General features: G+C 39.6%; 1 protein-coding gene across 2 annotated transcripts in view; it reads left to right on the top strand.

The window, feature by feature from the left end:
• Positions 1–23,212, top strand: part of NR3C2 (nuclear receptor subfamily 3 group C member 2) — a 370,452-nt gene that overhangs the window by 314,064 nt on the left and 33,176 nt on the right. For both annotated transcript variants that reach the window (XM_059922588.1, XM_059922589.1), the window contains exon 7: positions 17,660–17,790. In XM_059922588.1, coding sequence (XP_059778571.1) covers positions 17,660–17,790 — 131 coding nt within the window. The remainder of the gene's footprint in view (positions 1–17,659; positions 17,791–23,212) is intronic.

Raw genomic sequence — 23,212 nt, 5'->3', positions numbered from 1 at the left:
TTTCTTAAAGTATTTAGCATTATGCCAGGCACACTAATAGATGCTCAATGAAATACTTAATGTAGATTGTTTAAAATAAGTAAAAAGAGATAAGCAGTTTTGGAAGACCTTTTTAAAAGTTAGAGTTCAAATCTATCTTGGTCTAATATTTTCTTGACTTATGTTTGAGCTATTTGCTATGTGCCAATTTCTATTTTTCAAAACAATGTATCAATTTGTAACAATTAATAAAATTAAAAATAATTTACCTTTAAAAAAAAAACTAAAACTAGAGCTACCATATGATCCTGCAGTCCCACTCCTGGGCATATGTCCAGACAAAAACATGGTCTGAAAAGATACATGCACCTCTATGTTCATAGCAGCACTATTACAATAGCCAAGGCGTGGAAACAACCTAAATGTCCACTGACAGATGAATGGATAAAGAAGATGTGGAACTCAGACATAAAAAAGAATGAAATCATGTCATTTGCAGCAACATGGATGGACCTAGAGATTATCATACTAAGTGAAGTCAGTCAGACTGAGAAAGACAAATATCATATGATGTCACTTATACATGGAATCTGAAAAAATGATACAAATGAACTTATTTACAAAACAAAAATAGACTCACAGACATAGAAAACAAACATGGTTATCAAAAGAGAAAGGGGAGGGGGATAAATTAAGAGTTTGGGATTAACAGATACACACTACTATATATAAAATAGATCAACAACAGTGTCCTACTGTATAGCACAGGGAACTATATTCAATATCTGGTAATAACCTATAGTGGAAAAGAATCTGAAAAAGAATAGATATATATGTATAACTGAATCACTTTGCTGTACACCTGAAGCTAATACAACGTTGTAAATCAGCTCTACTTCAACAAAAAGTTATTTGTTTTGGGGAAAAAAAGACGGAGACACATGAATAGCATTTTGAGAGATGAAGTGGGAATAATAAATGACAAAGGAGTTTTTCCTAAGATGGGTGCTCCAGGAGTGTAAGGATAAAATAACTCCTCAAGGAAAGCTGCTGGCAGAACCATCTAGCTTTGAAGGCTGTGCCAGCCTCTAAAGGAGGGTTAGAATCGGGCCGAACAGAGTACAGAGGTGGTGTGTGCAGTCCAGACATGAGAAACCATCCAGAGCAGGAAAGGTGATCAGTCTCTGAGTGCAGAAGTGAAGTGATGGAACCACAGGACCTGAAGCACTGTGGGCTCACCCTCCAGAGTGGAGGGGGCTCTATCTTTCTCCCTTTCCTTCTGGCGGTTTCTACCTTCTCTCTCCTCCTTCCCCCTACGGCCATCCTTTTCCTCTCTCTCCCATCCCATGCCATCCCATGCCATCCCATCCCATCCCATGCCATCCCATCCCATCCCATGCCATCACATCCCATGCCATCCCATCCCATCCCATGCCATCCCATCGCATCCCATCCCATCCCATGCCATCCCATCTCATCCCTCCACTTCTGCTTGGCCCTTCCCCTTCCTCTTCATTTTCTGGCTTTCTTTCTCCCCCCCCACTCCCTCTTTTCTCCCATCACTGTCTCTCATGTAGACTGAGACATTATCACCAAATATCGCATTTATTGAATAAAAACATTACCTCCGAATGTCTTACACTGAAATTAAGTGCATTAAGGCTTTTCTACACTTTTCCAGGGGGAAGAAAACTGACGACACAAACTTGCTTTTTTACTTTACTGTGACCCTGGTGCTCTTCTCTTTGGGGTGGTCACCCTACATGGAAAACTTTTTCTCACAGGCTCCACCAGTTTTGCTCTTGAAATCATTGAAATTCCTGTTCCAGATGTTACTTGAAGGGATGACTTCGCTTTTCTAATTTTTATTGTATTTTCTGTTTTTCCCAACTGCTGGTCTCTGTCCTTGTGGCAGAGGACATTGACTCCAGCTGGCTGCCCACACCTGCAACTGCACCCCCAGTTCTTGGTGTTGAGCACACAATGAGGGGGCTTTAGTGGCACCCACCTCTCTCTTAAAGGTGCCAGAGCTGGTGCCCGGCTGGGGACTGGGGTCCTGCCTGCTCCAGAGACCTCAGGGAACTAACACTCGTGAAATGTGAGCCTTAACTCTCTTTGCTTCTAGGCAATGAACACAGAAACCCAAAGAATCGTTTGCTTGTCCTTAAAGAGAGACTCCATGGCCACTTCGTTCCAATTAGAGGAAGTTCAGAAGTTCACAGAATTTCTGAGTAGAAGAGAAGGTTAGAAAATGTCAGCTGTGCTCCTCAGCAGTCTTGACTAGCAGTTTTCTACAAGCAGATTAAAAAAAAGAGAACTGTTGAGGCTACCCTTTGAATAAGCATTGTGTTCATGTCATTCCGTGTGCGTGTGTAGTGTGTCCCGGTGTTGACATTTATGCTACTGGTGTGGTGGCCTGGGGATGTGATACTGAGCCCACCCCGTCATGAATGATGTAGGTGTTCACAATGTCCTGAACAACATCTGCTTTGTGACAGATGTTCGGAATCAGTAATTAGAAAGGGCACGTGGCTAATCTCTGATAAATTAATCGAGTCGAACATCATCTTTATTTTTTAATTTAGGCAGATAAATGATGCCATTTGCAGCAACATGGATGGACCTAGAGATTATCATACTAAGTGAAGTCAGCCAGACAGAGAAAGACAAATATATGATATCGCTTGTCTGTGGAATCTAAAAAAATGGTACAAATGAACTTATTTACGAAACAGAAAGAGACAGACATAGAAAACAAATTAATGGTTACCAAAGGGGAAAGGTGGGGAAAGGTGAGGGAAGAGGGATAAATTAGGAATTTGGGAGCAACAGTACACCCTACTATATGTAAAAAAAGATAATCAACAAGGACCTCTACTGTATATAGCACAGGGAACTCTACTCAGTATTCTGTAATAACCTATATGGGAAAAGAATCTGAAAAAGAATAGATATATGTATATGTATCACTGAATCACTTTGCTGTACACCTGAAAATAACATTGTAAATCCACTATACTTCAATTTAAAAATAAGTTAATTAATTTATAAATAAATAAATTTAGGTAGATGGATTTATCAGCTTTTACAATGAGTCAGACAACAGAAACTACCTTTCACCCAGAATTATGGCACCTGAAAATGTTTTCTAGGTCCCCGTTTGATTAATGAATTGAAGAGGGTCTATGATAACAGTCACTGGAGGTTTAGCTGTTTTCTTCTTCCAAAGCAAGACTCTCTCAAGGTAGAAGAAGGCATCTGTGATCCAGTTGCTTCCCACCTTCCACATCTGCATCCCCATCCTAGCACACTGCTGAGGCCGCCTCTGCGTGAGTGAGCCGCTCAGCTGTTGCCTTGGAAGCACAGCTGCACATCCGGGCTCCATCAGAGTGAGTGTCCTTCTTTATAACCTACGGCAGGTTCTGGTTGCTAGAAGAATGTGACTTTTGCCTCAGGAAGACAATGACTCCACAAATTGCAGTTTAATACAAAGCTTTTATCATACTAGGAAAAGGTGATTTGCTATCACCCTTTACCCAAACAATGGTCTAGCCACACTTCTAAATTCAGCCATTTACTTTGTTCACATTCTTGAAATTCAGCAGTTATCAAGTGGGAATTTGACCTTTTTATGGCCCCCTTTAACAAGGAAACTATGGTCATTTAGTTCATTAATTCATTAATAAATTCATTAATTTATTGAAATTGAGCAATGTCTTTAAGTATTGATATATACCCAAAATGCCTCTGTTTGAAGCAGTAGCTCACTGTAGGTTTTCTGTCTTCTGTTGAACCATCTGCGGTCTGCATACTGTTAAATTTACAGAAATTTGCTATTAAAGTCTACAGCCTATGAAAATAAGGCTTGATAATTTAAAAAAAAAATTTCACAAGAGAATATTGTTCTTTTGTATCCTTTCTGTGTGCAGAGAGATTCTGGTGATGACTTTTCTTTTTTTTTAATTTTTGTTGGAGTATAGTTGATTTACAATGTTGTGGTGTTAGTTTCTGCTTTACAGCAAAGTGAATCATATATCTTCACTCTTTTTTAGATTCTTTTCCCATATAGGCCATTACAGAGTATTGAGTAGAGTTCCCTGTGCTATACAGTAGGTCCTTATTAGCTATCTGTTTTATACATAGTAGTGTGTATATGTCAATCCCAATCTCCCAGTTTATCCCTCCCCTGTTTCTCCCCCTGGTAAATATGGTTAGCACGGATTAAGTCTCATAAGGTTCCAAGCATGCTGTTGGGTGTTTTAACCTGAATATAACAGTTGAGTCCAGGCTCTGAGACCAAGCTGCTTGGATTCAAATCCTAGAATACTATTTTCAGCGAGGTTTGACTTCCTAGTTTTTACTTGAAATAAGTAAGTCACTTTATCTAGTCAAGAACTAGAGCCTGTTCCTTTGTCAAGGACATATATAAGCTCCCTTACCAAAGCCAAGAATCAAAACATTTGGTTCACTAGGTCTTAAAATGTCCAGGGAATAATCAGGCCAGGCTCTGTGCCCCTGCTAGAGCGGCTGCTGTCAGTAGGCATGAAGTGCCAGTAGTATTCACCTGTTTGCCTGCACAAAAGGCTCCCACTCCTGGTATAGATAATAGACGGTGAGCCATTATTCTGGTAAATATTCTGCAGTTGGCTGGGTTCCTTACTTTATTCTAGTGTGAGGTATTTAGTCACACATCTCAGAAACAGGTGTGTCCCCCATGACACAGTAGGTAGTGTCATGAAAAGTTGCTTAGAAATCACTTTTTATCATTTATTTTTATATTTTAGTGAAGTATAGTTGAGTTACAATGTTGCGTTAATTTCTGCTGTACAGCAAAGTGACTCAGTTATACATATATATATATATACATTCTTTTTTATATTCTTTTCCATTATGGTTTATCCCAAGAGATTGGTTGTAGTTCCCTGTGCTATTTAGTCGGACTTTTTAAAATGAATTATATCGTAACTGGCCTGTGGAAATTCACAGTGCAGTGAATGCAAAGATTAAACCTTTGGTCAAGCCAAAACATTTTTGTCATGTGATTTATCACAGATACCCCCAATTTAACTTGCTCTAAAATCTGAACTTTTTACAGTGGGTTATGGCTGCATGTTTCTTTCCTCTACCAAAAACATGTGTCCTGTACCCAAAAGAAACTGTGCTCACTCTATGAGTATTTAAAAAGGTAAGGTACAAAGGACTGTTTTATCAAAAACTATAGGTAAAATGTATGGTAAAGATAAAAAATTTCAAGATTTCTAGGACCATCGGTGGTAAATAATGGTTGCTGTATAACCAGGCTGCTTCTGGATTTTTCAATTGTCACATATTCTTTTGGTCTGTGTAATATCCATTAAAGTCAGCAGAAATTGTGATGCTTAAGTCAAGGGCAGTTCTATGAAACATATCCCTTCTGGAACATCAATTAAGGTAACAAACAAAACACTGAACTAGCTTTTAACTATTACTGGACTTGCCGATGTAAAATTAATAGAGAATACATGAATGTTATGGAGATCATTGGGGTACCACTCCCTCTGGCTCATCTGTCCAGTAAAGCAAACCACAAACAACATTCTGCAGTGATTCTTAAGCAGCTGAGTTCTGCCCTGCCTGTTAATAAATGATGTAAATACTATAAAAATGAACAGACATCTCAACTGCAACTAGCAAAATGGTCCTCCTACAGATATATCTTGTTTGTCCGTTCAGGAAAAATCTAGTAAGACTATGAAAAAATAAATAAAAACCATAAACTGGCATAATTTGAATGCTCAAATTGAGGTCATTTTTATTCTAATTAAGATTTGAAAAAAAAGGACTGTTTCTGCATGCTGTTTTTAGGAAAATAACAAGCTTGAGACAGGGACCATCTGTTGCACTGACCATGTAACAAGATGTTAGATTTATTCATACATAAAAATGTAGCTTGCAGTATCATATGTAAGGTCTGGTCCTGCAGATATGCTGTGATTATCTGTGTGCACCACACCACTCAAATTATTTAACTCTCTGTTGTAAGATTGACACTATCGCTGCACGCATTACAACATTGTATAACACACACACACACACACACACACACACCCCTACACCTGGGGCAATTGATGGAAGTAATAGCATGTTAGCAAACAGTTTTATTAAGAGGCTTCTTCTTGAGATTCCAGAGATTTCAAGGAGTTCAGCCCTGAATGAGCACTGATTTTCTTTGTTTATATCTGTATTTGAAGAGCAAAGTCTGTGAAATTTGTTGAATTTACCTGTTCTCTGTAGCTATCAGGTATTTATTTAGCACTCATGTAATTTTGGACCTATGCACTGTACAAAACTCAATCATAGAAAGATATGTGCCTTAGTATACAGAAGAAGGACACAGACTTTCCAGGTGATGAGAGTTGCCTGTTATTTGATTAAACAATAGGATAGCCCTTGGATTCAAGGGATAAAATGAAATATTTCAAAGGTTTATTTTTCTAGTTCCTTACTAAGTAAAGTGATGTCTTACACACCCAAAAGGTGTTTGGGTGACAAAGGTACAGTTTGGTGCAATATTGCTAAAGGAGCTTAAGTTTTTCAATGTCACTTTACCTTCCATAGGCTCCCATAGGTAGAAGGGTTGGGACCTCTTGTGCTGTGGCATTTATGAAATCAGCCAGTGTGAAAGGATTTCATCTATTAAATGTGAGTTCTTGGAAAGAGAAAGGAGTGATAAAGGTGGTTCTATTTTCCCTTCCCCCTTTGGATACCAAAAGTACAGAAGACAGGCCTTTAAGGAGCTGTTTCTGACTGATTTTTAAAACTATGGTTTATTAAAGAATTTTCACTCTTCCTGCTTTCAAAAAGCATTTAGTACAGCTTGCAATAAAAACACTGACACAGTAAGACTAAAAATGCATCAAAACACAAAAAAAGCAAAAGGCAAGTAGTAAAAACAGAGGAGGAAGAAGATAATTTATATATTATAAAAGAAGAAGAATGAATGAAAAGCCTAAACCCAAAGAGAAGTTACATAATTAAACACAAATCTTAGTTTCTAATCTCTATCAAGTATAGCAGGTAGGATTATGGGTTGCAAAGATTCCTTTTTTATTGAGGTATAGTTGATTACAATGTTATATAAGTTTCAGGCGTACAGCACAGTGATTCACAATTTTTAAAGGTTATACTCCATTTATAATTATTATAAAATATTGGCTATATTCCCTGTTGTACAATATATTCTTGTACCTTACCAATTTTATACATAGTAGTTTGTTCCTATTACTCCCCTACTCCTATCTTGCCCCACCCCCCTTCCCTCTCCCCACTGGTAACCGCTAGTTTGTTCTCTATATCTGTGAGTCTGTTTCTTTTTTGTTATATTCACTAGTTTGTTTTATTTTTTTAGATTCCACATATAAGTGATATCATATAGTATTTTGTCTTTGTCTGATGTATTTCACAAAGCATAATACCCTCCATGTCCATCCATGTTGTTGCAAATGTCAAAACGTCATTCTTTTTTATGGCTGAGTAGTATTCCATTGTGTGTGTGTGTGTGTGTGTGTGTGTGTGTGTGTGTGTGTATATCACATCTTCTTTATACATTCATCTGTTGATGGACACTTAGGTTGCTTCCATATCTTGACTATTGTAAATAGTGTTTCTGTGAGCATTGGGGTTCATGTATCTTTTCAGATTAGTGTTTTCATTTTCTTCAGATACATACCCTGGAGTGGAATTGCCAGGTCATGTGGTAGTTCTAGTTTTATTTTTTTTGAGAAACCTCCATACTTTTTTCCACAGTGGTTGCACCAATTTACATTACCACCAACAGTGTACCAGGGTTCCCATTTCTCCACATCCTCACCAACATTTGTTACTTGTGGTCTTTTTGATGATAGCCATTCTGACAGCTGTGAGGTGATAGCTCATTGTGGTTTTAATTTGCATTTCTCTGATGATTAACAATGTTGAGCATCTTTTCATGTACCTTATGGCCATGATGGCCTGATGGCCTCCTTTGGAAAAATGTCTATTCAGGTCTTCTGCCCATTTTTTAATTGGGTTGTTTGGTTTTTTGATATTGAGTTATATGAGCTGTTTATATATTTTGGACATAAACCCTTTATTTGTCATATAATTTGGAAATATTTTCTGTTTTTTGATTTAAAAAATTTTAATTGCAATAAAATACTCATAGCATACAATTTATCATCTTAACCATTTTTAACTGTATAGTTCAATAATGTTAAATACATTCACATTGTTATGTAAACAAGTGCCCATTCCCTCCTACTCCCAACCCCCGGTAACAACCATTCTACTTCCTGTCTTTATGAATTTGACGACTCTAGGTATCTCAGATAAATGGACTCATACAGTATTTGTCTTTCTGTGACTGCCTTATTTCACTTTGCATAACGTCATCAAGGTTCATCCATGTTGTAGCATGTGTTAGAGTATCCTTCCTTTTTAAGGCTAAATAATATTCCATCGTATGTATATGCCACACTTTATCGTTCATCTGTCAATGAACGTTGGATTGCTTCCAACTTCTGGATATTTTTAATAGTGCTATGATGAACATGAGTGTATGAATATCTCTTCAAGAGCCTGCTTTCAATTCTTGCAGAGATTCTTTAAGTTGAAGTTAGCTTGCATTTTCCTTGTAGACGACCACAGTATGAGGTGTCCCTGTAGGCGTTCAGGCTAATGCTTAGAGCTCCTGAGTCCTATGGTGCCCATAACCTGGAATGTGTTGTGGTTTGGGCTTATCAAATGTCTATTTCTATCAGAGTAGAACATGAATATGATTCCAGGAATGTATTTAGTTTGGAACGATAATTTCCTAAATCAGCTACCTCCAATATGGACCTCCAGATAACTGAATAACTAAGACTTTCAAATACATTTTTAGTAGTGTTTTGGTAAGCCAGTACTTGAAAACCAAAATGGGAGTGTTCCTTCTGACAGCCATTGGCCAATAGGTTCAGTGGACTATTCTCATAGTGTGAAATAGGGCAACACTGTTAACATATAATAATGGCAAGAGCGCATGGGTCCTGTAGATACACAAGTTGTTCAGATCGTTTCGCTACTAAGTCAAAAGCAGGCAACTAGCATACAAATCATTTAAATTGTGAATGCCCTTCCCACTCTGATTTTAATGGGCCTTTTTCTAATTCTCACTCTTATTAGAATAAATTCCAACCCTGAATTCTCGCAAAAACTAGGAAAGAAAGTATTTTCTAATTCTTTGATTATTCACTTTTATTCCAGGTGAATCAGGTTTAGAGACGTTAGATTATTTTAATTTAGTATTTTAAAACTATTTCCAAATGATCGTATGATTGCAGTTTAGTGTAACACGTCCTAAGAGAGGACCAGCTGAAGTTGTAGCTGTGAATAAAATTGGTTTGCTATCTTAAGAAAATGACAAAACTATTGAAATGTTTCTTTCATTCTTTTTTCGCTTTTTTTGAAGAGTGTCTTTGAAAATATTTTAGAATTGTAGTTTTCATGGATTTTAACCCAAGGTCTTTGGAATTGGAACTGGATCTCTATGACCATTTTGGTTGTTGTGTTTATTTATTTAAAAGTGGAGTTTATGCTGTTCCTGCAAATGAGATGATGTTTATAAATCGATGACATGTCCACAGAAGTAGAGACTGATGACTGTCAGTTTTTCAGGTCTGATGTTTACTTTAATACAGGGATATTTCCTATCTCAAAAATCTCGTACGGCCTTCATATTAGCCCACTGTTAAGAGTGAATTTTGTGTTTACTTTTACTTTCTAGAAGCATTATACAAATTTCAACCCTTTCCCAAGGTAATCTGTATATTTTTACATTTTTTTACTCAAAATGAGGTAAGATTATTAAATGGATAAAAGCATGTAGAGAAGAGTATTTCTGTGAAGTAATGTTGCAGAATTAATCCCAGTACCATGCCAAAAAGATTGTCCTTATTTCAACTTCTTTGGATGTACATTCCTGTGCATTTAATCTAATTGTGCAAAAATGATGTGAAGTAAAATGTGTTTTTAAGATGGCCTATTTTCTTGAAATTTTAAGCTATATTGAGGACACAGTACTCTTCATTTAGAGAACTCAATTTCATGCAGTGGAAGCAGCAATGGAATTTGAAAAACAACATCTTACTGCATAATGGTGAGCAAAAAATAAACAAATGAGTGAATGTAATAGCAAAACATGTGAGGTTCCAAATATCTCTTTATAGCTGTAAAGAGATACTCTGGAGGAAAGAGCTATAAATGATTGCACCAGCAGCATGGAGAGAGGAAAAGGCATGAGTTTTGAAGTAAAAAACCTGGGTTTAGGTCCATGGCTACATCATATACCTAAATTATTTTCTTGTCATGAACATGAGAATGATTCTGCACAAGGCATTATGAGGACTAGCAAGAGGAAATTTAACTTTGGGCATGATAGGCACTCCATAAGTAATAGCTCTGAAAACCATAGAGGTTATTCAGGTAATAATACCTCAAGAAAGAGTTAAAGAGATGCTGTTCCTACTGAAGTGAAAAAAAAAGTGCTTTTTTTTTTTAGGTGTGTTGTTACACATTAACGTTATAATCTGTTTTCAAGTCGAACCTGAGGTCTCTCTTTAAGTAACCTTTAATCTGTGTGTGGATGTTTTGCTAACACATTTGATAACAGAAACACTTTGACACAGAGGCATTTCATTCTCATGTTCTACTCTGGGCAAGTCACGTCTGCCTTCCTGAAAATCTGCGTCCTCTCCAGTTTCTCTCCTGATTTATCTACCATCCTGCATATAGAAATAACAACAAGAACACAGTCATATTTTCCTGAAAAGTCATTTTAAGAATTTGATTAGGGACCTCCCTGGTGGCGCAGTGGTTAAGAATCCGCCTGCCAACACAGGGGACACTGGTTTGATCCCTGGTCCGGGAAGATCCCACATGCCACAGAGCAGCTAAGCTCATGTGCCAAAACTACTGAGCCTGCACTCTAGAGCCCGCGAGCCACAACTACTGAGTCCGTGTGCCACAACTACTGAAGCCCGTGTGCCTAGAGCCAGTGCTCCTCAACAAATAGAAGCCACCACAATAGAAGCCCGCGCACTGCAACTAAGAGTAGCCCCCGCTCGCCGCAACTAGAGAAAGCCAGCGCTCAGCAATGAAGACCCAATGCAGCTAATTAATTAATTAATTAATTAATTAATTAAAATGCATTATCTTTCCTCCAAAGGTTTCAGTGTGCCTGACAGCAATTTATTAAAACACAATCATGAGTAGGTTCTAAGAAATTATTTAAAAAACAAAACACAAACAAAAAAAAGAATTTGATTATTTCTTGGTTTGTTTTAACCAAAATGATCATTGGTCTCCAAGAAGCATTTTATTCTCCCCATGATATCAGCAACAACAACAAATGCTAACATTTGTACCGTGCTTTATAATTTAAGAACTCCCGTACAGCTGGTCCTTACATCTCTGCAAAGTAGGAATTCGTGTTAACTCCCCGTTTCACACATGATAAGCCTGGATCTCAGAAGTGACACGATGCCAGGCTCCCAAAACCAGCGCACTGAGGGGCCAATGGGCCGTGCATCTCTACGCCCTGCTGTGGCAAAGCCAAGGATGCCTGTTCTGCCTCCAGCACAAGGGAGCTGAAGGGGTCAAATGCTTAGGACTGCACTTCCTAAACAGCACAGCTTCAAATGCGTGTTGTGTTATATTCCATGGGTGTCCAGATTTGCAAGCCACTTCACCAATTTTACAATCTAAATCTCTCCCTTTTTATTTTTAATTTTTATTTAAAAAAATTTTTTAACATCTTTATTGGAGTATAATTGCTTTACAATGGTGTGTTAGTTTCTGCTTTATAACAAAGTGAATCAGTTATACATATACATATGCCCCCATATCTCTTCCCTCTTGTGTCTCCCTCCCTCCCACCCTCCCTATCCCACCCCTCTAGGTGGTCACAAAGCACCGAGCTGATCTCCCTGTGCTATGTGGCTGCTTCCCACTAGCTATCGGTTTTACATTTGGTAGTATGAGAAACTTTTCGAGAACTTCACAAATACCGTATCTATTTCACTAGCCATTTGATCTTACTTTCTGTAAGTTTTCAGTATTCCCTTTCTCTAATCATCATCCTCATTTGTACATCTGTGTGTCTGCAGTTCATTTTGTTGTTTTCACTTGTCCTCTTTCCTTTTGGCTTTCCTTCTCTCTCATTCATTCATGAAACACTTTTGAGCAAATATTGACACATGGCACTTGCCTAGGCACTTGCCTAGATCAGACTCTATTTGACGTTCACAAAGGTTAGTCAGACATGGATCCTGCCTTTAAGAAGCTTATAGTTAGCAATCAGAATGGTGGTAGTGAACTGAGCCTTTTTCCCCCTCTGAACACATAGAAATTTTGCATTAAAAAAAATCTTAAATATATAACCAAGTTCAAAAGGAAAGAAAAAAAAACAGGTCTAAGAACAGGGAATTCACAGCTAGAGTGGTTAAACTTGGAGTTAAAGCTACACATGGCCCACAGACTGTTGGATGTAGAAAGATGCCTTAGGGACGTGCGTTAGAATACAAACAGGAACAGGACGCAAGAATGTAGACTCCAGCGAGACTAGGGCATGAAATGGAGCCCCCTGAAAAAAGCCAGGCTCTGCAAGGGTTTCACTGTCTACTAACAAGGACAGTAAAACCCAACAAGCCAGCCAGCCCAGGGACATAGCAAGGAAGCTGAAAGAAATAAGAAATACAAGCCTGCACCACATCAAGTGTGGAGTCTAAAATTTAAACAACGCAGTCTCGCAAAAAGCATTTAAGCTGAGAAATTAGCATCAAAACTGGCAGAACAAGTGAAATGCTTGTACCCTGATAGTTATAAATGCTGAAACTTCCTGTAGAGTCCTTTCCACAAGACAGTGCCCCTGGGATTCACCTAGAAAACAATATATGCCAAAATAATGCATGTTAGATGGGCATATGAGCATCCCCCCCAAAAATGAATTTAAAACATTTGAAAGAAACTATAAAATAAACATGTTAAAAGTATTTAGAGATAGAATAGGTAAGGTATAATTTAGAGGAAGGGTATGTAGTAAACATAACGTAAGAAGTCTGTCATGGAAAATAACAGAAGTGTTTGAGAAAGAACCAAATAGAGCATTTCTAGGCACCCAGGCACTAAAAACATCCAAATGAAAACACTGGAGGCATTAAACAGATAAGCCACAAAAAAGGAAAAAAAAATTATTAGAAAATAGATCTGAGAAAACTATCTAGAATGCAGTACAGACAGATAAAAAGAAAATATAAAAGGGAGGTAAATGTGGAAGACAATGAGAACGTCCAACACACTGCTAACAGGCATTCAAAAAGGAAAAATAGCAGGAATGGGGTGGGAATGATGTTTGAAGAAACAATATCTAAGGCCATTTCAGAACTTAAGAAATACCTGCATCTTCAAGTCAAATAAGGACATTGAGTCCTGAGCAAGAGAAATAAAAATCAGTCTGCACCTCCGTCCTTCATATTGAAACTGCAGACATCAAAAATAAACAGAGGAAAATTTTTTTAAGCTACCAAAGAGAAAATGCAAATTCCCTACCTGTAAAAGAATGACAATTAGACTAACAAGAAATTTCCCAAAAGCAGTAGTGAAGGCCCAGGTGTAATGGAATATTATCTTCAAAGTACTGAGGGAAATTACCTGTCACACTAGAAATCTAAAACGTGTTAAAACTATCATTCAAGAATAAAGGTGAAATAAAGACATTTTCAGACATATCAAGACTGAAAGATTTGAACATTCAGCAACTGACCGCTGCTGAAAGAATTACAAATATACGTATGAGTGTGTACCCTGATAGCTTAAATCCAGACTTACCATATGTAAAACTGGGAATTAACACAAATTCCTACTTTGCAGAGATGTAGGGACCAGCTGTATGGAAGTTCTTAAATTATAAAGCACTGTACAAATGTTAGCTTTTGTTGTTGTTGCTGATATCATGGGGAGAATAAAATGCTTCTTGGAGACCAATGATCATTTGGGTTAAAACAAACCAAGAACCCAGTTGAACCCAGTAGTACGGAGTGGAGTGCAAAAAGCAATGGTGATGAGAGAAATATGTTTGTAACTCTAAACAGACATGAGGTGTGGATGTGAGAGAGAGACAGACTGACTTCAGGGGTGATCTGAAAACAAGTTGAAATTTAAATACTAAAGAGGAATAAGATGCAAGATGGGAAGCAGTAGACCAAAGATAAAGTACTCTACATCTTTTCAGTTTCTCATGGAAAAGCTATTGATTAACTTTAGATTTTTAAGTATGCAAGTTCATAACTTGATAATTATTTTTTTAATTAATTAATTTATTTATTTATTTATTTATTTATGGCTGTGTTGGGTCTTTCGTTTCTGTGCGAGGGCTTTCTCCAGTTGTGGCAAGCGGGGGCCACTCTTCATCGCGGTGCGCGGGCCTCTCACTATCGCGGCCTCTCTTGTTGCGGAGCACAGGCTCCAGACGCGCAGGCTCAGTAATTGTGGCTCACGGGCCTAGTTGCTCCGTGGCATGTGGGATCTTCCCAGACCAGGGCTCGAACTCGTGTCCCCTGCATTGGCAGGCAGATTCTCAACCACTGCACCACCAGGGAAGCCCTTGATAATTATTTTAAGAGTAAAAATAGAATGTATATCTTCTAAGTCCCAATAGATGAGCAAAGAGGGTTGTTTTTTTTTTTATTTTGTAAGCTGGATCCATGTAATAAAAGGAAGGAAAGTAGAAGGAAAGGAGGGGAGAAAGTTAGAATGGTGGAAAAAATATCCAAATATATTAGTAATCATGATAAATGAAAACAGATTAAACTGAGCTATTATAATATAAAGACTCTCAGATTCTTTTAATCTAGCTTTTTGCTGTTTAAAAGATACATGTGTGATATATAATTATGTGGGAACTTTGTAAACAAGGGATTTTTTAAAAGGGCATTCCAGGCAAATTCTAAAGAGACAGCAAAAGAAAGAGACAGGAAGGAAGAAAGGGAGGGAGGGAGGGACTAAGGAAAGATCATCAAACAAAATTTTTAAGGCAAAAAAATATTATGAATAAAGATGGTATTAGTGATAGGGAAAAAAAGCTTTAAATATAATGGATAAAGATATGAAGAGACAAATCATCAAAGAAGAAACCCAAATGGTCAGAAAACATTTGAAAAATGTTTCAGCCTGCTGGTGATAATGGCAATGCAAATAAAAGCAACAGTGGGATAACCCTTTCAACCCCCATCAGATGGCGAAAAAAACAAAAATTCAAATTGGTTAATGACAAGTATTCATGGCATGTGGAATAAAAGGACATAGCCTCTCTTACTGGTTGGAATGAAAGCAGCAGATGTGCATACATCTATGACTCAGCAGTTCTATTTTTGTCCTGTATTTTAGAGAAGTGCCCAAGGATGTCCCTTGGGCATCATCTGTAATACTTGTAAACCGGAAACAAACCCAAGTGTCCATCCGGAGTGGAATGGATTAGTAAACTGTGATGTGTTCAAACCAATGAAACTCGCTTCAGGGAAAATGTCTTTGCTTAGAGTTACCTGTATGAAAATGGATACGTCGCAGAATCACAACGTTGAATAAAAATAAGTTGCAGAAGGATATGCATATCTAATTTCAAATTTACATAAAACCAAGTGGTACTGTGTGCTGTTTTTATGAATACATACGTGTGTATAAAGTATACACATCTGAGAGGAAATAATAATCTCCCAAAGTGAGTGGTTCACTTCTTCAGTGAGGAAGATGAATGCGGACAGGGAGGGAGACAGAGCGGGCCTTAACTCGGCCGTGTTTATTTTATAAAGATCTGAAGCAAATATGGCAAAAATATTAGCATTTATTCTTAATTCTGCATGGTAGATCCATAGGCTCCTGCTATTTTGCTGTGTGTGTGTGTGTTTGTGTGTGTATGTGTGTGTGTTTTAAAAATATTTCCTTAATTAAAAATGTGACTGCCTGGGGGGGTGGGATGGGGAGGGTGGGAGGGAGGGAGATGCGGGAGGGAGGAGATATGGGAACGTGTGTATATGTGTAGCTGATTCACTTTGTTATAATGCAGAAACTAACACACCATTGTGAAGCAATTATACTTCAATAAAGACGTTTAAAAAAAAAAAAAATAGCTCCCGGAAAGACACATACCATGTGATATCACTTATATGTGGAATCTAAAATACAACACAAATGAACATATCTACAAAACAGAAACAGACTCACAGATGTAGAGAACAGACTTGTGGTTGCCAAGGGGGAGAGGGGTGGAGATGGATAGACTGGGAGTTTGGGGTTACTAGATGCAAACTATTATATATAGGATGGATAAACAACAAGGTCCTACTGTATAGCACAGGGAACTATATTCAATATCCTGTGATAAACCATAATGGAAAAGAATATAAAAAAATTTATATATATGTATAACTGAATCACTTTGCTGTACATCAGAAATTAACACAACATTGTAAATCAACTATACTTCAATAAAAAAATAAATTTAAAAAATGATAAAAATATCTCTTAGCCTGTTATGGGAAGGGAGAGACATATAGCAATAATACCAAGCAAAATGCTATGTGTTCCATTATGGGTTTTTTACATATGTCTTTCAGACTTGAGATAAAAGAGATTTTTGCCATTTAAACCCAAGAGTGCCTCTGGAAGAGGTATCGCAGGGTTGCTTTGCTACAGACACCCACCTGGTTCAGTCACTCATAGAAATAGATCAGCCATCGTGACCTCCTTTTCTGTGTCTATAGCCTTTGTCAAGTCCTTTCCCATTTCTCACTAGTAAACTCTTTTTTACTAATTTCATTCTAGTCATCATAACAGAGTACTTATCCAGGGCCTCCCAAAAGATTTATTACTTTGAGAAAAAACATCTGAACAACTAAATGATGCCTTACTTCCTTCTCACGGAAAGAGAAAATAATGACTTCTGTCGTAAAATCATGAGGATTTTTATGGAAACACTTGGGTTTGGCGGAGAAAGTAGCTTTGGTTTAAATGGACACGTGTATGTATCACACAAACTCCCATATCACTTTCTCCGTGTACTGGAGAGATTCCATTTGAGGAATCTTTTAAAATGTTGTCTGATTTCCCTTTTTAAATGTGCCGCTGCAAAGAGTTAACGGACACGTTTCACGACCTCTGTAAAGGGGTCCATGTGGATATGAGACTATTCATCGCTGTCCTGCATCCTTAGCATCTAACACAGCCCTTCCGAATAGTAAGCGCTTGGGATCTCTGGCCGAAGAGGAATAGGCGTCTCCAGGCTTCCCCCCACATCACGGCAGCTTCTCTGCTTGGTGGACAATCTCAGGATCACACACGCCCACCATCACTTGTTGTCACTCTTGATGTACAATGAAATCATGGCATGCTTTGAGAAAGGTTGGTTTCAGTGCTTCTGACACATTCTCCCAATGGACGAGTCAACAGCCTGACAGGGTTGGTCTATAAGCAATTTACCAGTCACCATGCAAGGCAGCTGAATTGCCTTGCAAGTACACTTCTACTCCATACTGAAGCCAAAAGCAAATGAGAGATCTGACTCAGATCTCTCGCCAGTCTGGGTCTGATCATGGACGTTGCATTCTCAGACATCTTTGCTTTTCCTTTGCAGAGAGAAGATGCACCAGTCTGCCATGTATGAGCTTTGCCAGGGGATGCACCAGATCAGCCTTCAGTTTGTCCGGCTGCAGCTCACCTTTGAGGAATACACCGTAATGAAAGTGTTGCTGCTGCTGAGCACAAGTAAACTGACACCCACCTGGCCCTTTTCCTACATTGTCACATCATCTCCCCTGTAGGAGAGTTGCCTATTTATAGGGTCAGGTAGTCGATATGGAAAAAAAAATAGGAGGAGGTGGGCGGAGGGCTTTGGTGTCGGATGAACTAAGTTACTTGCAGAGTATGAAGCTTTGGGTAGAGCATCTGCCTTGATTCCTTCATCCATCGGATTTGTTAAGTGCCTGTTATGTGTATGGTGGGACTGGGCAATTCAGGAACTACTGGGATGAATGAGGTATAGTCTCGACCCTCAGAGAGTTTTACCGTAAGATGAATTCCAAGGTAGTTTTAATACATTGTGGAAAGGGATTATCTACCGTGATAGAGATGAAGAGGGGGCTCTTCTCTGGGGACTCAGAGAAGAGAAGCGCATGCTCAGTTCTGGGTATCAGGGAGGGATTTATGGTGATGTTGCAACTCGGAGAGCTTTGCCAGGGTGAGGGGTTGAATCTGAGGCAGGAGCTGGCCTTCCTGCCGGGGAACGGCGTGAGCGAGCGTGGCAGGGTGGGAAGCAGAGCCATGCAATAGCACTTAGTTCTCGGGAATTGTTTTGCCCGTTAATGTTTTAATTTTTTTTATCTCATTTCTGTATCCACTAAATTTTTCAAGGCACATCAGGTGGTATTGGATTGGGGAGAAGTGGGGAATAAGGTTGGGATGCAGATTGGGCCGGAAGATTCCCACCTGTTGAAGACAACTGGTGTCTATTAGGCGAGCAGGGGAGTGTGGTACCGAAGGCTCTGAGCAGTAGGGTGACATGACCAAAGGGATCCTTCATGGCTTTATGAACATGTGTCTGACAATAAACCGGATGAGAGGGAATGGGACGGGGAAGGAGAGAGGCCAAGCCAGACAGAGAATTGAGCCAGACTAGAAGCCTAGAGACCTGCTGTGAGGCTGTTGAAATAACAGCCTGGAAAATAATGGTGGATGCTATGATGACAGCACCAGACGCATTCAAGACACACTGCAGAGTTGACCTTGGCAGCTGACAAGAAGGGGAAATAAAAATAGTCTGGGTCGGAAGTGACCTAGGTTTTGAGTGCAGAGAAGTGACTAAGATGGCAGTGATACCATGAAGAGAAATACGTTCATGTCAGGACTTGGAGCAGATTCTGTGGAATGTAAAATGACTTCTCTTTTGGATGGGCTGATTGTCAGAGGTAGCCTCTCATAGCGAGGCTGAAAGAGGGGGAAACTGGGGGACTCGAGCTCAGAAGACAGGTTTGGGTATCAAGATATAAACTTGAAATTATCCTTGTAGAAAATGAAAGTCCAATGGCGAGTGGGGTGCCGAGGCACAGAAAGAAGAGGAAAGAGCCACTGAGCTACTGGAAAGGAGGATTGCAGCGGCTGAGGGACAGGGACAGAACTGTCAGGGAGGTAGGGGAACCGGGAAGGTGCCAAGAGTTCAAGGTTTCCCGAGCGGCATGACTAATGGCATCGCTTCCAGAGAAAGCTGAGAATGCTGACAGAAGCCTGCTGGGGTTGACCATTGGGCATCAGGCAGGTGCCAGACAGCCAGGGACTTGCAGATTGATGGGAAGCATTTTTAGGCACCTGGAACCAAGCATGAGAGGAGAGAAGTCGACGGCAGACGGTGCCAGAAGAGACGAGGGAGGGCAGGATTAGCCTTGGCAAGGATGCTGGGCACTTCTTCCCCAGACAACGGCACAGGCCTTTTCACACAGAGGGGCAGGAATTTGAGGGAGCTCCCATCAGGTGAGGGCGAGACCAGGAATGATGGCAAGAGACAGGATGGAGAGGAAATCCCAGAGCCAAGCGCTGTGGGCCACTGAGAAAACGGAGAAATGTCCTGAATGCCGAGGACGCCGGGGTGAGTGGCGAGGACTTCAAAGGAGGAGAGTTTGTTGAGCGACTACCTGGAAGCTGAAAAGAGCATCCAGGATGCACCCAGCCCTCCCCTTGGTCCAGGAATCAGCAGCTTGGGAGAAAGGGCGGTTTTCAGTAGAGTCACGTGGAAGGAAGTGGCGTCCACAGCCAAGCACTGAGGATGGGATGGATAAGAAGAGATGCTGTTTCCAGCAAGGAAGGATTGGGTCTGGGGAAGAGTGAAGCCTGAGACGGGTAGAACAGGAAGCGGGGAGGCGGTGGTAGATGTGGATGATGTGGTTGAGTCCCTGCTCCACCTACGTTTAGCACCTCTCAGTTTCCAAAGAGTTTTTATCTATCATCTAATTTAACGCTGCAGGATGGGTAGCCCCGCCCCCGTTCTCAAGTGGCCAAGACGGAGGCATGCAGGTGTGACTTGTGCAGCCTCCTTGGTGAGTTAGGACTCAAACCCAGGGCCTTGGCCTTCACTCCCAGCGATTCCCACTCTGCCCCAAGCAGGAAGTGGAAAGCAGGCCCTGGCAGGTGACGGCAGCAGGGAGATTGGAGGGAGAGCAGGCTGGGCTGGACTCCAGCAGAGGGACAGACCAGCAGCGTGGGAGGGAGGTGGGGTCAGCGCTTCCCAGCTGTGTTTCACTTGGCCGGCAAGGCTTTTCAGGTTGCTTTTGGCCTTTTGTCTGGTTTGATTTTCACTGACTTCACTTGTACAGGGCAGCCCATGCTCTCCCCAGTTTACCGCAGGCCCCGCCGGTCCCTGCATTCCTCCCTGTACACTCAGCCCACATCCAGGAGCTTGTGTTTGCAGCCCCTCGTCTGCAGGGTCAGTAGAACCAGGCTTTGCTCCCTGCTCCAGTGTTCCTCAAGGTTTCTGAGGTTCCCAGTTTATCCTTTCTGAAATATAACTTTGGAAATGTACTCTTAGTTCCCCAACCAGGGATTGAACCCACGCCCTTAGCAATGAAAGTACGGAGTCCTAACCACTGGACTGCCAGGGAATTCCCTGGAAATGTACTCTTGAAATTCAGTGACAGTGATTTTATTCCCCTTTCCAAGCTATGTCACTAATCATTACTCTTAGAAAAATGTTTAAAAAAAAAATTATATCAGATGGGTGATAGAATTTAATTTTTTTCTAAAAATGCATGTGATACTAATCCTTTATAAACTTTGACCACTCATTGTAATTGGTGTCTTATCCTTTTACATCCATTTAATCAGTCAGCCTATAATCAATTCTGATATCACTTTGACGCTCCCTGAATTAATTTATTAGCTTCCAAGTAGCTCAGTACATTCAAGGCTGATTTTTGTAGATGCAGAAAAAGCAAAATCAAAAAGCAGGAGAACAGAAGTAAAGAATTCTACTGCAGCTTAAACTGCAGCTTATTTTGCTGCAAGCCTATTTTGCTAATCTGTGATAGAATGTGTGAAAAATTTTCTTCTTATTTAGAAGGTTAAATTACACACCTGATGTCCAGTGTATCAGGAAAGTTTTTAAGCAGTGACATCAAGAGAAGATCATGTTCTTTTTGCTCACAGAGGAAAGCAGACCGTCTTCCCACCCAGTTGCCTCTTTGCTCTTCTCCAGCCCATAGGTTTTGGATGATTTCCAGGAGCCCTGCTGCATTTAATAAGTAAATTCAGAAAATCTGGGCAGACCTCCAAAATTTGAGGTTTTGCCTAAGTTCTCTTTTTTTGTGGGTTTGTTTCAACTTCTAAAATATCTGGCTGGGAAAATGGTACAATATATTTCAGTCACAGCAGTAAAATACAAGTAATATTTGATATAAGTTATTCATAATCTTGAGAATTTTGATAACACAGCTATCAGAAATATGAAGGCTTTTGGTTTATCTTAGTAGCTATACCAAATAGCATTGAAATATAATCGTAAATGTATTCACTCCATTCTAATTTTAGGTAATTTTTTAAGGTATGACATCCATAAGTATCTATACTGAAAAACTAAAGGTTTACTCCATAACATTTTGAAACTTAAAAAAAATAAATGTTTATCTGTGGGTGGGCAGTGTAGGCACTTATTTGCAAACTTTCAGTTTCTTTTGAAACGTTTTGGGTTAACATTAAAGTTTTGGTAGAAAGTGGATCTGTAGTTTCACTATTAACGTCCTGGTTATTACCATCCTTCTTCACGTTTTTTATACTTTTAAAACAAGGGTTTAATTGCAAAGAAAAATAAACTGTTACATAATGGATGATATTTAATTCTGAACGTGAATGTCAAATATTTTAAACCACAACTAATATTGTGGCAGCCTCAGGAAATTGTGCAGTGGCCATTAGGGATTTATTTTTTCTCCACAAAAAATAGACTTAGATAAACGACAAATCAAAAGCCTCAACAATTAAACTCAAGGAGAAGATCAGTAGCATCATGTGGGAAGTTAATTTGCAAGATAATCTGTATCTTTATATAGGACAACGGGGTTTATTTGGAAACAGTGGTATTCCTGCTCCCAGGGTTACACGTAACACTCAAAAACATATTTAGCCATTCTAAAGAGCTGATGGCCCAAGTAAGTTATTATTTATACCAGTTATTGTAAATTAGCAAATAGGATGTGCACTTAAGAAGTGAAAGCAAGAGCAATTTCAGACTCTGTATCACAAGGTGAATTTTTATTATCTTCATCACCCAAAAATGAAAGTTCTAAGTGATTTGATTTTTCAGAGTTAAAGCATAAGCGTAAGTACATATTGGCTGTAGTGAACAAAAGCAAACATGTAAGTCGATTTTCAAAGGGGACACCTGTAGCTTACACTCTGCCCTACATCTCCTCACAGAACACAGGCCCTGGTGCACCCCTTCTCCATAAAGTGTGTTCACGTGTGTCCTGGGAAAGAGCATCTCCTTTCAGGTCACAGAAACACTCATATCCTTCCAGGTGCTGAATTTCAAAGTATTATTTTTAGTGAGATGTTTTTTGTTTCATTAGGAAAGCCAGCCGCTCCGTACAAGGAAAGAAGAAAACATAACCCTTAATTTTCTATCTTATCGAAGATAATGATGAATGTCGTTTCTTCTCTTCGAAAGTTTTTGATCTTGCCTTGTATGCAGAGCACTGTTGTGTTACCCGTCACACACACAAACCAGTGCACAGACCTGCCAGCAGGTTGTCTGGGCGGTCACATGACAGTGCCTCGGTGGTCATGTGATCTTGGAACAAAGAGGATGGGAAGTGCTTCTTTGCCACACACTGTCTTCCCCCTGGTAGATGGCAGGTTTCCCCGAGTGTCTTTGACATTGGAACTGGAATATGAACATGTTGCTTTCTAATTCCAGCCCCAGCTTAGATTGTCTGTGTCTCTTCCAGTTGTCCTGGAAAATCAAAGTATATTTTCCTACGTTTGAGGTATTGGCAAGTTGGATTCATAAAAACTTTGATGACAGGCCACAAGACAGTATAGCACTGTGGTTAAGAGACAGGCTTTGGAAACAGACAGACTTAGGTTTATACCCTTCCTCTACCATGTATTTATTGTGTCCTTGTGCAAGTGATTAAACCTCCCATCT

The sequence above is a fragment of the Balaenoptera ricei genome, chromosome 5 (genome assembly GCF_028023285.1).
Source record: "Balaenoptera ricei isolate mBalRic1 chromosome 5, mBalRic1.hap2, whole genome shotgun sequence".
Lineage (NCBI taxonomy): Eukaryota > Metazoa > Chordata > Mammalia > Artiodactyla > Balaenopteridae > Balaenoptera > Balaenoptera ricei.
Note: the sequence above shows the minus strand (reverse complement) of the source record. Positions and strands in the feature narration are given on the sequence as shown.